The 14535-nt window shown below is 41.8% G+C and overlaps 1 protein-coding gene across 1 annotated transcript in view; it reads right to left on the minus strand.

Annotated features, from left to right (window-relative positions):
• TMC3 (transmembrane channel like 3) overlaps window positions 1-14535 on the minus strand; it is a 584800-nt gene that overhangs the window by 114453 nt on the left and 455812 nt on the right. Inside the window, exons 15-18 of the mRNA XM_086958221.1 lie at window positions 12011-12078; window positions 10997-11125; window positions 9442-9552; window positions 3582-3707 (exon numbers count right to left, since the gene is read on the minus strand). Coding sequence (XP_086814347.1) covers window positions 3582-3707; window positions 9442-9552; window positions 10997-11125; window positions 12011-12078 — 434 coding nt within the window. The remainder of the gene's footprint in view (window positions 1-3581; window positions 3708-9441; window positions 9553-10996; window positions 11126-12010; window positions 12079-14535) is intronic.

Genomic DNA, 14535 nt, shown 5'->3' on the forward strand with positions numbered 1-14535 from the left:
GGTGTCCTGAGAATGTCATCGTATTGTTCGCCCTCAGATACTAGAGTAGTTTGCTATGTGCATTTTCCAATGACTAGCGAGGAATCAGTCTCTGTGCCTACAGTGGAGGCTTTTCTCTGAGCGCCATTTATGTGTTCTAATATATTTTTTGCCACAGTTAATTTTGCTGAAACAGGTGCAGGTGCATTGTCGATCTTTGAGGTGGGTAGCGGGTGGGTGGAGGGAATGGTGGCTCCTGCTGAGTTAGCTATCCCCTGATTTCTATCTCCTAAGTGGAGTCCTTGCCTTCCCCCCCTTTTGTTGCCGGGAAACTGTTAGTTATTAGGGGCCGCAAGGAGCCTAATTCTTTTATATCTTTCACTCCTTGGGTAACGCTTTTTTCCCAGTAATTGCTTTAGCCGCATTTAAAATGACTTTTTCATGAGTGCTTTTATTCATAGGATCCGTGTGGTCACCACCATTGTCTCTGCCCTTACTGTTTAAGGCCTCCATCTTCTACTGGCGGGTAACCAATATGTTACTAGGTAATTGAGAGGCCCCGGTCAAAGCTTCCCCCCCTACCAGCTTTCGTTCCCCTGCCCAATATCCTCACTTGCTTGCTGACTCGGGAAGAATTCCTGAAACACTGTCTCCAGACTGTGCTACCTTCCGCGCTTCCTCCAAGCCGCCGCTGTAACCTCTGATGCGTGGAGATAACCTTTTCCACGAACATATGGACGTGCTGAAGCTGCTGCACCCTTGCTCCTCTGCCAGTCAGCTATATCTTCCGTGGTTCGCACAGGTCAGATAGCATCCATGATTGCAGATCAGCCAAGACATCCTCCCGGCGCAGCTCCAGCTCCAGGTTATAGATCGAGACCTGCCAGTTTGCAGCCGGGTATTTCATAGGCATTTTCTCGCCGTAATTGCCGATATTTCTTTCCGTGAACCATGCAGGGGGAGATGCACCACTGGTTAAATCATTTCATTTCCGTCTTCGCCCACCGTCACCAGCGGATCAGGACCTCGGGAATCACAAGGTAAGGGGAGACTTAGCAGAGTGACCCTGCGGTGTTGTCAGCCAGTCGCCATCTTCTCCGACACCTAAATGAGTACAGAGAATATTGGACGGCTTTCAGGAATTCTGCACTACCCGAGGTTTGGAGATCAACTCTTTAAAAACAAAATTTATGATCTTCAACCCCCCGAGAACTACCCGGCCAAATCCTAGCTTAGGAGCTACACTTTTAGAAAGGGTAACTACTTTTGACTATCTCGGGGTTACAATTAATGAAAATCTTACATGGGGCCCCCAGGAGATTAAGTCACCGCTAAAATTGGCCGAACTCTCGGGTGGAATCCTTAAACTATCTAATAATTCCATAATTAAACCCCTGCGACCCCCTTTGGAGGTCGATAAGGCGCAAGCAAGGGGAGCCATCATGTACGGCGGCGAACTCTGGGGCTATTCCGTCAGGTCCAAAATCATTAGGGCAGAAAACAAATTTTTAAGAAGGATACTAGAACTACCGTTAAGAACCCCACTTTTTCCCCTAAGGTGTGACTTGGGAATCAGACCGATCAATGAAGAGCTCGCACTAAAACCCCTCCGATTTTGGCGCAGGCTCTGGGTCACCCCAGAGTTGTTACAATATAGAGAAGAACTTAAGGAGATTCTGTCCTTTACAGGCTTGGGGAATATTCCCTGGCTTGTTTACATAAGAAATGAACTAACAAGGTTAGATATATCTGATCTATGGTCTGACCCAGACCGGGGCTGCAAAAAACCTTCGCGCACCCAACTAACGAACATATTTCGTGCCTATAGGCTTAATGCTGCACAACGCAATCCCCTAATTGGCTCTACAACAGTCTCTTTCCTGCTGGTCAAAGACTTTTATCTATTTGAGACATTTTTAGATTAAACTATATGTTCAGTGGAGGCACGGTGTTCTGCCACTGCGAGCTGTCACCAGGAGGTGGTCACCCTCTGCCCCGAAAAATTGTCCAGCGTGTAAATATGACTCTGAAACCGAACTGCACGTGCTGTTCTTTTGCCCAGGTTATTACAAGGCTAGGAAGCATAGGCTTGTTCCTTTATGCAAAAACCTATGTTTCCACCAATGCATGCTGACATTTAGAATATTAAAAAGTGACACAACTGGTCCCATTGTATTTGCAGTTTCAAAATTTCTGATTGCCATGTGGCACAAGCGTAGGTCACTAATCGTATAAACGTAAGCATGCTCTTCCAGCCCATGGCTGCACATTGTCCTTTTTTACATGTTCTTAAATTGTTACATGAAACTTATTTATTGTTTTGACAATTGTAACCCGTTTAACATCTATGAAATCTGACCAATTGTCTTTGTGGCAAAATTTTGCTGAAATAGTTTTTTTTATAATGACTTTATACTGTAATCTATTTTGTACTGTTTTTATACATCATTGTTCTCTTTTATGGCATACCGCCGAAATAAAGATCACTGAATGAAAAAATTAGTTTATTTTAATAGATTATTTGAATCTTCCGTCCTGTGAGAAACGGAGTTTGTTCTGTACTATGTTAGTGGTTCACATTATATTAAACATCCCGACTCTGTGATCATTTCCAATGTGTAAGTATATTTGAAATCTTATGTCATGTCACCATCACTAATATACTTGTTTACAAACGAAATTACAATTTGGAATCGGCCCCAACATATTTTTAAAGGTTCAATAAATTGAGCCTAAGTCATAGCAATCCAAAAATATATGTTTATTATCTATATGCCCAAAATTAGTAAGTGCCATTACCAACAGGTCGTGGACACGGGATGAACAGTCCAATATACACACTGATATCAGGGCAGAATATGGTTTTGGGCTAGCTTCAGGTTAGGGTTAGGGTTATGGCTAGGGTTATAATATGGAAGTTTCACTGATGCCCTAAGTTACTTTGAAAACATTTACATATATAGACTTCGGACTGTTTGAGGTCCCAGGGGTAAAATATAACTATTTGCCTTGGAACATGTGTAACTTACGTTCTTCTGGGGATTTCTGCATGTTTAGGTCTAGGTTAGTATAAGGTATGCCCACACTGGGCCCAGGAAACGTTTGTCAAAACAGTATCTGGGACTTTATAGCGGTCCGCGGACATCTTCAGACTCACCTAGTGCTTAGAATTTGAAGGATGTCTATCGACTGTCATGCATTTGCTCGAAGTGAGTTGCCATAGAATACATTCTGACCTTCTTTCACGTGACAAGCATACGCTGTAAAATCCAGTTTTTAAACTGTTTTTATATTCATGTTATGTGCCAATGTATGTATATACATACGTACATTTATTTACAGGTTTGTAAGTTAGGATACTAGTAGTGACTCAGTACTTGCTTTCCAGTCTTGACTTTCTTGTTTAGTGGAGGTCAGTTACTTGCATCTGTCAGTGCTGAAGGCATCATGTGTATTGCATTTCACATGGGTTTTTTTTACATTCAAAGTACGAACTTATAACATCTTGATAAAGGGACAATATTTTCTTTTCCTTTCAATGTCTCTTGGGCTAGTGATGCAATTAATTAAATCTGGTCTGTAGCTCAATGTCGGGTACTTACAAGAGCAGGAGTAAAGCAGGTAGGATGACAATGGGACTGCTGATGTAACTAACCACGATGTTAAACCAGCCAGGGAAGTCAGACTTGATTGTTTCTGAGATGATGTCGTAAATTTTCTCTTGTCCACTGCAGGGTTAGAAAAAAGGAAAATGGATTAAGCTTCATGCAGAGTTATCGATCCAAATCCATGCTCACTCGACCCATTCTATATTTAATACAGAAATATGACACCTTCGAATGAACAGGAAATAGCTTAGGGAGTTAGTCCTGTACGTAGGGAATAATAAAATATTTTCGGGGCGAAGAATTTACTTGATAAGTTTGGGATGAGGGTCTTGTTTTCTAGCACCTACTTAGCATTATATGTGAAATAGGGATACAGCATTCTTGAATGAATCTCAAGAGTTTGCCTGTTTGCTACAATTTGTATTTTACTAAAATGTGCACATATGCTGCCTGCCATTTGCATGATATTGATTGACAGTCAGGATGGTGGAAGAAGACGCCCTTCAGTAGCTAGGTAGGATACTAGTCCTTTAAAGTTGGACAAGATAAATGTTTTCAGGCTTTTTTGAAGGTGTTGACGATTGGCTGATATCTAATAAATAAATGCTAATAGTTCAAGACATTGACTTGGAATAGAAGGTCTTTCCCTCCTAGCTACGAATGTAAGAAACAAAAGGAAGTAATAATGAGGCACAATATGTGGCGCATGGGGATTCAGGGTTCTTTGTTCATTTGTAGGAGATGATCATGTTGTACTGGGAGATGGTGGATTGGGTAAACCAGACATTTATGTGTGAGACATAGGATTTCAATTTAAATGATGGATCTTGCTTTAAGACAGCGGAGGACCATTAAAACTGACAACGTTAGGTCGCACACTTTTTTCTGGCTGGTGATTAGCCTATGTGAACTCATTAGGTGCACTTTGAATGCTGTCCATGAAGTATGCTGGAATATTGGCCCAAAGGATGCTAGTCTTGTCCAAAGTAGCATTGATCAGGGTGAATAAGAGGAAATGGACTTTTCTTGAAATTGATAAGTGACAGGTATCATGTTCTCATCTGGTCTAACCCATGCTCCCCGAGAGATGATCAATCTCATCTATTCATGCCCCTTCTCTGAGAGGCCTCTTCTGAACTTCATTAAGTTTCTGTTCTTAATCTCTTCACCTTGATGCAAAATATTTTTGATTCACAACATATTTTGTCGCACTCAACACACTACGTTGATGATAATATTTCGGGAGAGAAAGTACTAACCAGTTTCCCTGACTTACATCCTAACCACCAATGCTCACCGCTATTTGGACTATATTGTGTCAAGGAACTTCACAACCCAAGGGCTGGTGTGCGTTCCAAGAGGGTGTTCGTCCTTTCTGTTTGATTCACTAATGTTACCCACTATCTTTAGAGGTTTGACTCACACCATTTTTTCACATGTGTTGCCAATATCCGATGGAGCCAATGGGGATACAGGACCAATTTTATGAGAAGACTGGTCTTTGTTAGACGTGGCCTCCTCTCCCTTGGTTTATCACAACAGCAATGTTAACATGTTGTCATTCAAATGCCTTAGTTAGTTACTCTGGCTTGCGTTCAAGCTTCTCCACCAAGTCATAAGTAGTAGTACTATCTCAGTGATGCTGCTCTCTGAAAGCATAGGGATGTGCACACATGAGTCCTAAAATCCACAGGGAACGGTATCACTATTTTACTCTGCACATGTAGGATAGAAAACTCTCTCTAGCGAAAAACTATTTTTCCGTCTTCCACAAAACACAAGTATTACAGCTGATGCCTTCCATGCCTCCACCTCAACAATGAGAGTGTAAGTTTGCAAAGTACTGTGCATATGCAGCTGTCACATGGTTGGCAGTATTCTTGACCACAACACCGTCTTATTCTAAGGCACTGGAACAAGAACGGGGGAGCGGCCAAAGGGGTTCGTCTCCAAGAATACATAAGCGGTATCTTGTAATCCTGTAAGTTATGTTTAAAATGATTGTTTCCATTCTGCTTAGGAGTTTGATGTTCACAAAAGCCAAGATATTTGCTATTCACAGCCAAAGCAGATTGAGGTCTGATGCTCATATTGGTGTTCACATTATAGTTTTCTAGTCTTTGCGCTTTCTCTTCAGTTATTTGCCCATTACTTCTTAGTCCACTGAATGGAGATACAAAACTGAAGAATATGTAAAAAACTGGTCCCTGTTTGTTTTAGCGACGTTGTTTAATACATTAATAAAATTGAACCTTGTCGGTTGTAATTGACACAATTCACCCGGCCCTGTGGGCCTTTAGGGCCTACGTTAGGGGTGGCTTATATGTATTCAAAAGGAAGGTTTAGGCCCAGCTAAATATGTATTTTGCCAGATCGAACTGGCAGTTTAAAACTGCACTACAGACTACATAGGCAGGCCTGAGAAATGTTTTAAAATACTACTATACTATAGTAGGTTGCACAATGAGTGGTGCAGGTCCATTAGTAACATTTAATTTACAGGCCATGGTTACCATGAAGTACCATATACAAGAGATCTATAGGTAAATAAATGTGCCAATCAGGTGTAGGCTACTTACACCATGTTTTAGGGAAAGTGCATAGGTACTTTAGCACTGGGTAGCAGAGTGGTAAAGTGCACAGAGTCCTAAATCCTACAAAACAAAATCTGCAAAGCAGGAGGGATTAAGACAAAATGTTTGGGGTTGACTCTGCAGAGAGGGTCTGATTCAACACCTTTCTATGTCTCATTTTCTCTTTTCCTCCCTTTATTTATATTCTCTACTTCTACAGTCTATTTCCTTTCACGTGACTCTGTTCTCCCCTTCCTTAGACATGCTTTGGCCTTCACTTTCTCTATTTCTCTGTGCTTTGACATGTATTTTCCTCTTTTCACCGTATTCTTTGGAAATCGCCATCTTTTGTGTGGTTAGCCCCCCAGATGTTTGCCTTCTTTAGCTGAACCCATTTTTGTTGGCATTAGGACTCTGTGCACTTTGCCCCTGTTAATTAGCAGTCAAGCGCTTGTACTGTACCTTTTACATATGGTAATATTGGCATTCACCTAATTGGTACAATTATTTTACTTGTAAGTCTCTAGTATATGACAATATGAGTGCCTAGGGCCTGTGAATTAAATGCTACAAGTGGCTGCAGTGCTCATTGTGCCACTTAATAAAGTAACCTGGCAAAATCTACAGGCCTGCACTTGCAGTCTGTGTGTGCAGTTTTAATCTGCCTTATCGATCTTGAAACATAAACTTTATGCCAGGCCTAAACGTTCCCTTTTAAGACTTTTAAGTCACCCCTACGGTAGGCCTAACAGTGCATAGAGCAGAGTGCTTGATATTTAAAGAGAAACACATGGGTATTTAATGCTTTAGATGCCCTGGCAGTGAAAAACATCTAAAGTCGTTTTTCACAGCAGCACGGCTAGCTCGCCCATGGATTAACACTGGTTTACCTTATTACTAAAATAAGTGTTACACTCTGTTTGGGAACAGCTAGACAAATATTTCTTCCACTCATTTTAGTTGTGTATTAAAACTCTCTTTATTGGTAAAGCTGGATTTTAAATTACTATTTTGGCCATTTTTACTTTTAGAAAGTTGGTGTTTTCCTGCCTGAATCAAACGTGTCTTTCTCCCAATGTCCAGGGTCACCTGACTGTCAATGGTCCTTCTGTAGTATGATGTTTATTCTTTCCAGACATTAGATAAAAGGGCTTGGGCGTGAAGAAGTGAGCATATTACTGACAGGATGGCTGGGGAGAGCTGGAACCCTGCCCTCATTACACTTCAAAGGGAAACCTGGGCCTGGGCATATGCTCAGCCCGTCCTGACTTCAGAAGTAGCATATTCTGTCACTGGCAGGTGCAGATCACACCTGGATCTGCCTGCCCTTTATTTCACTATAAAAACTAGAGGCAAAGCCGGAGGAAAGGGAAGAACTGACCAGAACCTGTTTTATGGGTAATCAAAGGGGTGTCTCCCACCCACAGGCACTGATTGCAAAAGTGTCATCCCCGGAAATAAAATTCCTGAAGCCTTGTGCATAGCTCTTCAGATTATGAGCAGCAAGGAGGGGTAACCTAGATTGGCATCTCTGGTGCAGCCGTACATACCTATTAGGGCCCTCTGCTCTGCTGACACGAATTTGGTGCTTATACCTCGTACTACAAGAGTCATGATGGGAGGTCACTCTTTCTGAGATATGGCTTAGGTTTTATGGAATAACCTGCATATACATCTACGGAATATTCAGAACCATCTTTATTTATTAAAGCCGCTGAAGATCTGGCTGTTTGCAGCATAGGTCTTTTCTGTGTTGGCTCTGGGTTGTATGACCTAGGCAGTAGGTTAGTGATGGGAAGCCCCGTCTTGGGGCAGCTATGTGCTTTATAAGTCTTTATAACATAACATAACCTGGGAAGATTCAGACAAAGGACTGCCCTGCTATCTGAAGAAGGAAGCTGAATCTTCTTGCCTTGAACCGAGGACCCCAGACGTGACTCTAAGGGTCAGTTGATTGCAGGGACCCACAATCAAAGACCTTTCCTGCTTTCAAGCTGACCAGACCAACCTGAACCTGACCTGGATCATTTGCTGTACTCTGACCCCCCAAGTGCTGTCTTCAAGGTCCTAGGCCCTTTGTTGGTTGGAGTCAGAGTGTACTTCACACTACCTAACTGAAGGTTCTACCTAGAAATGTGGTATAATGGTCCACTCAAGCATGCAGGTATTGACTGAAGACTTCACAGGCTCTGATGCAAAGAAATGCAAGGCATTGCAAGGCACTGCAGTGCCACTGCTCTCACTGAAGGCTTCACCGGCCCAATTCAAAGTAACATAAAGTCCAGCAGAGCTGCACAGCTCCTTACCAAAGGCTTTATCAGCTTGTTTCACTATGGAAACCTAGGGGAGAGAAAAAAACTGACCAGGACCAGTTTTGGTGGCAGATGAAAAGCCCTGCAGAGCTGCACCACTCCTCACTGAATGCTGTACCAGATCTGAGTCCGGGTGACGCTGATCTCTGCAAGCAATGCAGTGCTGACCCTGCATCAAAGCCAGCAGGTAAAACATCTAGATGAATTAACTTCGCCCAGTATCCAACCCACGCTTTCTCTCAGTCAGTCTAAACTTTGTCCGGTCCAGCGTGACCAGATATCTGCACTTAGCACTTCTCACCTTTTGGCACTAATTTTATGTAAACCTTTCAAAACTCATAACTCCAGTTCTACAGATTTGGCTTTGTCATTTCGGTGATGTTTTATTTATTAAAACATCCTCTATAATTCTGAATTAGTTTGGGATTCTTCCTGTTTTGTGTTTTCACTTTATTACTGTTTGAGTGCTGCATAAATACTTACACATTTCCTGTAAGTAAAGGCTGACTGCTTTTGGGTCAAGCTAACAGAGGGTTATGCACAGGTTTATTTAGTAACTTTTGGGGTTCACTCTTACAAGCAACTGATTATTATTTGAAGTGGATACTCACCCACTTTACCCAATAAACCAATTTCTTACACTTTCCTTGTACATTTTCATTATCTTCTTGCGTCGGATGACCCCCGGGGGCCCGACGTCACGGTGGGAGTGTGCGTCGGACGGCCAGGGGCCATCCAAATCGCGCACGCGTGGAAATCGCCCACACTGTGTGGGAATTCCACGCACGTCCTAGGGGTTAATCTATTTTGTCATAACATGTTTTTGGTGATGTAGTGAGTCAAAATAAAATATATCCTGAAGTTACATTGTTTTTTCCAGATGCAAAATGGGGCAAATTTGCATGAATACAATATTTTTTCACATTTTATGTGAAGTTTGTGTAAGACACAATAACTACGATCACTTACCTAAATGGACCGCAGTTTATGGACGGTTTATATCTTGCAATTGAAAAGACTGTTGGCAGCATGCACAGAAACAGCATAAAGAGCAGCATTGCTAAGTAGAAGTTATTAGACCTGCAGAATTGTAAAGGAGATTTATTAGATGAACAGGAAGCTCGAGATGACGCCAAGTAAACACAGTCTAATAATGAGGAATCACAGCAAAGCACATTTCCAGCTATCAGAAGGGCTTTGTGTTTTCTGCACTGTGTGCCATGCAATATGTACCCTTACTGGCTCTAAATGGCTCCTCATTTACTTTCACATGCTATGCAACATTTACACAGAGACCGAAGAAGCAGAGCAATTGTTAGCTCTGTCTGCCAGAGAGGTGAAGCAGATGCAAAGCCTCATTAAAATGCAAACAACCCAAACAAATTATCTTATGTAGCATTGTCCATTGATAATAAGGTTTACAATACTGATGAATTTAACACATTTCACATTTTTCATATTTGTGGGCAAAATAAAGTGGAGTTGCACCAAACGTGTTACTCTCAATGCTCCTCAAAGCTCAAATATGTAACATGGGTCGCAAGCGATTAATAACACTGGGCAATAAATGACTCATGGTCTTGTCTTGATTTTTGCAACTTATTTTTTACATTAGTCATCTGAGAATAACAAATGATGCATTTTGGAAGTGCAATTTTACAGGCAAATTTTCTAGTTTAATGATATTTCGTTTCTAAAGATGAAATCCCATTTCTAATTAGATTCTTATGACCTTGTTACGGGTCAGCCACTGAGAGGAGGCGGCAGTCCCTTACTAGTCAAAGTGGGGGGCGCGGTAAGTGAGGCTGCTGATCCCACCTCAATCTGTGACAGGTGTCACTGATGGTCAGTCAGCCATGCGCACTTCGGGGCTTAAAACTGAAGTGCCCAAATCCGAGCCTATATGCCCCCTTATCGTGAAGGGGAAGGCCTTCATGCTGTTTGCCAAACTGAGTAGTTCACGCTGCAGGGCTGTGAAATCTTCAGCTTGGCAACGTTCAGCTCAGGCAGTCAGGCACCTGCACATTTATTGCGTGTACCATGCCTGGCTGCCTGACCAGAACATGAAGACCTTTGCTCAGCCTGACAGACACTCTTTATGTTTGCAAAAAGGTGAAGAGTGTAGGGCCCTCTGCCCTAAAAGTCAACCATCCTGATTTTACGGTTCTGTAGTCAGTTCGGGGTGCCCGATTTCAGTTGGAAATCTGGCCAATCAATCAAGCTGTTAGAGAGCTCTAAACATTTCATTTGCAGATATTGAAATAAAAAAGTAACGCAAGGCCAATACAGATGATTTCTAGGTTATGTAATGTTTAATTTTAACTTTCTTGTTCATAGCAAATAAAATAACAAGCTTCTCCATACAACATAACCCATGCACGCGATTGACTTTTGTTAATAATATTCACATATGTTGCTGCTACTTTTGTGCTCAGAGGATTAATTGTAATCAATGTACATGAAAATCAGTGCATTAGTGTTTTGTTTTTAACTTTTTTCTTGGTCAGTATTTTTGTTTACTCACCTTGAAGCTCGGAACACCTGTTGGTGAGGAACATTGCATGTTAGCACCGCCCAGCTTCTCAAATACATGAGACCTATTAATTTAAAAACATTGCATGCTGGGAGGCATGGTGAAAAGAAGGCACCCATCCTAAAACAAAAATAATAGTAGTAATTTTGTAGAAGTTATAGGTAGAACAGACATGTAAAGTACAGCAGTAGATCTTACTTATAAATCACACTGTGCTAAAACTAGCTCAATTTAGACTCAGCATAATAAAGATAACGTATTGGTTTTTCAACAACCCCTCTACAATTGAGTGTGATGCAGGAAGTGCCCTGTGTAGATTTTTAGGTCTGGCATAAACTCCTCTCATACACATATAGAAGGGTTTTGGGTGAGCCCTCTTCTTCCATCCACCAGTAAATACGGTTGGGGCAAGTGATCAGCCCACTTCAGTCTTTGACTTTCTTTCTTTAACTCTGAGCGATAACAATTGTTCCCAGGACATGTACACCAGCCTTAGAAGAAGTGTACTTATGGTCTTTCAGTGCTAGAGCAGGTGGTACAAAATTTTACTTAGCCAATGCTTTTTACTTTCCATTCTTCTTCCTTTTTTAGTTATCCTTGCATGTTTAAACTGTATGTTCAGTAATTCAAAGCCGAAAGTAAATTTTGATTGCACCAATTAGAATCATATATTTCTTTGAAATGTATTAATACTAAAAAGGATTTCAATACCTATTCTAAGAGCATAAACCTGCTTTAAAGTACGCAAATGATCGATTATATTAAAAATCTATGCAAACGTTATATTTTCCTTTTAGTATTTTTTCATGTTTGAGTATATAGCTGGCAATACAAAAATATTATAAAAGAAGTAACCTATCATCAGCTTGCTAAGGTCAGACGTATTGGCTCCACCAATGCATCTCCCACATGATAACCATATACAGATTTTTATCATGGTCTAATGATAGATTTCATAGCTACCTATCAGGTTAGAAATGAGCGATTAGTTAAATGTTTACATACCAGATCATTCCTTGATTGTAGACCAAATGTAGTACATTCTCTGCAATTTTGAACTCTCCGTATTCAGGCTGCAAATAATAGATGACGTAAGAAATAATACAAGGTGCCAGTTCTAAAGCATACCTTGTAACAGAAATGATGTTTTTTGCATAAAAATAAATAAATCACTTTTGAAATAAAAAAATAAAAAAAGAGGTGACAGTTCTGTGCAGAACACCGTTATGGCGACTGCAAGGCAATGTATTGTGCCATTCATGATATCCCAATGATTTTATAGCCATTATTCATTGCCATTTCAACTGTTTTATTCTTTTGATTTTGAAATATTCTTCGTTTCCATTTTTTTACTTACAATCTCTTTTTGTATAGTTTGATGCCCTTCTTCAGATAAACTTTTCCTTGTGTAATGTTCTAAGCTCTTCTGATAGCGGAGCAAACACGAAAGAGCTATTGGACTACTGGATTGAAACTTTATATCTAAGTCAGGTGAAGTCGGCCGTTTTCATCTTCCCACATATTAAATCTTTAAAGTACCAGAAATCTTCATTACTCTTAGGAGTCCTCCCCGTTATAGCAAGTTCCCTCCCTACCACCCTTCCTACACAATTATCTGCTTGGTACTTACAGGAAGGAGTGAGGGCTCTTTAGCATGATGCTACACGTTTTGTGCAGACATAGAGAGAGTATTAGGTGGTGTCTGTCAGAGGCAGGTGAAGCCTCAGTTTGTGAGTACTATAACGGGGAGGACTGCGTGGGAGTAATGAAGTGCCTTTATGTTCAGGAGTGTGCGTGCATGTGTGCATAATGAATGGTAAGTGTCCCATCTGGGTGATGACCGCACAGCAGGCTCAGTCAGAACGTGTGATAATTATAAGCCAGCAACAATGACCACTCAAACACAGGTGTACTTGTGAGCCATGAGGTTGGGCCTCTGGACTTTTTATTAACTCCCCCAAAACACGTAATGACCTCTACTGCTAGGGTCAAACATCACAGGGTTTCAGAGGAACCCAACCCAGCATTCCACCTACACTCAATAATGAAAATAGAATCAGAAATAGAAAAACATATCAAAACGAACTCACACTTAAAAAAACATGTGTGAAACAACACTGACAAAATACTGACAGCGTCACATTGGTATCCTCAGCTCCCTGAGGTACGCATGCAGAGTTCAGGATAAAGTCTTTCAAACGGGTAGATGTCGCTAGTCTAGGTCTCAGGTTACAGCTGAAACTCTCCTTTCCGATGGACCTCACAGCTGTCCTCAGCTAGCTCTTTATGCTGTGTACAGACCTCCCTGGTTGGGACGTCATGCGAGCGGGCTCTGAGACTGCCCGCTTGAGATGTGGTTGAAATAGGAGACAGAGCTGTATCAAAGAAGGTAGGGAAACGCTTTCCCCATGGCCTTCATCAGCATCTTCATTAATTGCAACACTCTTGACAGGATGAATATCCTGTTGATCATTCACTCTGTGGTTTGGTTGTTTGAGGATCCTAAAAAAGGATACGTTCCTGGTAACAGCCTCTTCTTCTTTCCGTGCGGTTATCATTGTCCCACTCACAGCCCTGACCTTCCAAGGATCGATCTCGAATGGCAAACGGAACTCGCTTTCTGGATGCCGATTCCGGACAAGCACTTTCCAACTTGGATATGCTTGTTATTCTGCACTTTCTGTTGGCGTAAAGCTTCCACTGCTTTGTCTCTGACTGATAATGAGGAATAGTGTCGGCAACCATCCTATTCATGCACAGATTGCTGGGTCTTACTCGGGTTGTGGCATGTGGAGAGAGCCAGTATTCCAGAAGAAAAGAATAGAAGGCACATTCCATGTTTTAGTTGTTGGCTAGGGCATTTCTCAAAGTTTGCATCAAGCGTTCAGCCTCGCCATTTTCTTATGGCCATCAGGGAGTTATCCTCCTGTGAGGAATGCTTCTGGATGACGTAGTTACCAAACTCTTGTCTAGAAAATGGGGGACCATTGTCTGTCCTGAGTTCATTCAATATCCCCTGGGTGCCCATAACCTTCTCTATTCTGGATATTGGCTGGCTGGCGGTCATAGAATCAAGGATCTCGACTTAAGAATACTTTGGAATGTCAACGATAATGACTAGCATGTGGTGGCCATCCAGCAAACTCACTAAGCTAACACTGGCACAATGCCAAGGGAATGTGGGAATGGTTCCTATGATTAAAGGCGTAGGTGGCTGTGTGGGACCAGCAGCGTTATACAATGGACATTGTAGTACAGTCCGTTCCACCCGATCATCAAGCCCCCAGGACCAGACTTTGCATCAGAGCCTGGATTTTGTTTTGACTACCCCATGGTGGACAGCGTGAGCCATATCTACCATCTGCTAATGTAGTCATGCAAGTATCACCAGACAGGGACCCCTCAACAGGCACCCTTTGGGGGATACAGCGAGGTCATGAAGGACATTGTGCAGTGATAGAAGTGTTAGCCGTGCCGCCTCAGTGCGGTGAGACAGTTTCCTAAATTACAGCAGATATTCCTAGCTGGAG

The sequence above is a fragment of the Lissotriton vulgaris genome, chromosome 2_1 (assembly GCF_964263255.1).
Source record: "Lissotriton vulgaris chromosome 2_1, aLisVul1.2, whole genome shotgun sequence".
Classification (NCBI taxonomy): Eukaryota; Metazoa; Chordata; class Amphibia; order Caudata; family Salamandridae; genus Lissotriton; species Lissotriton vulgaris.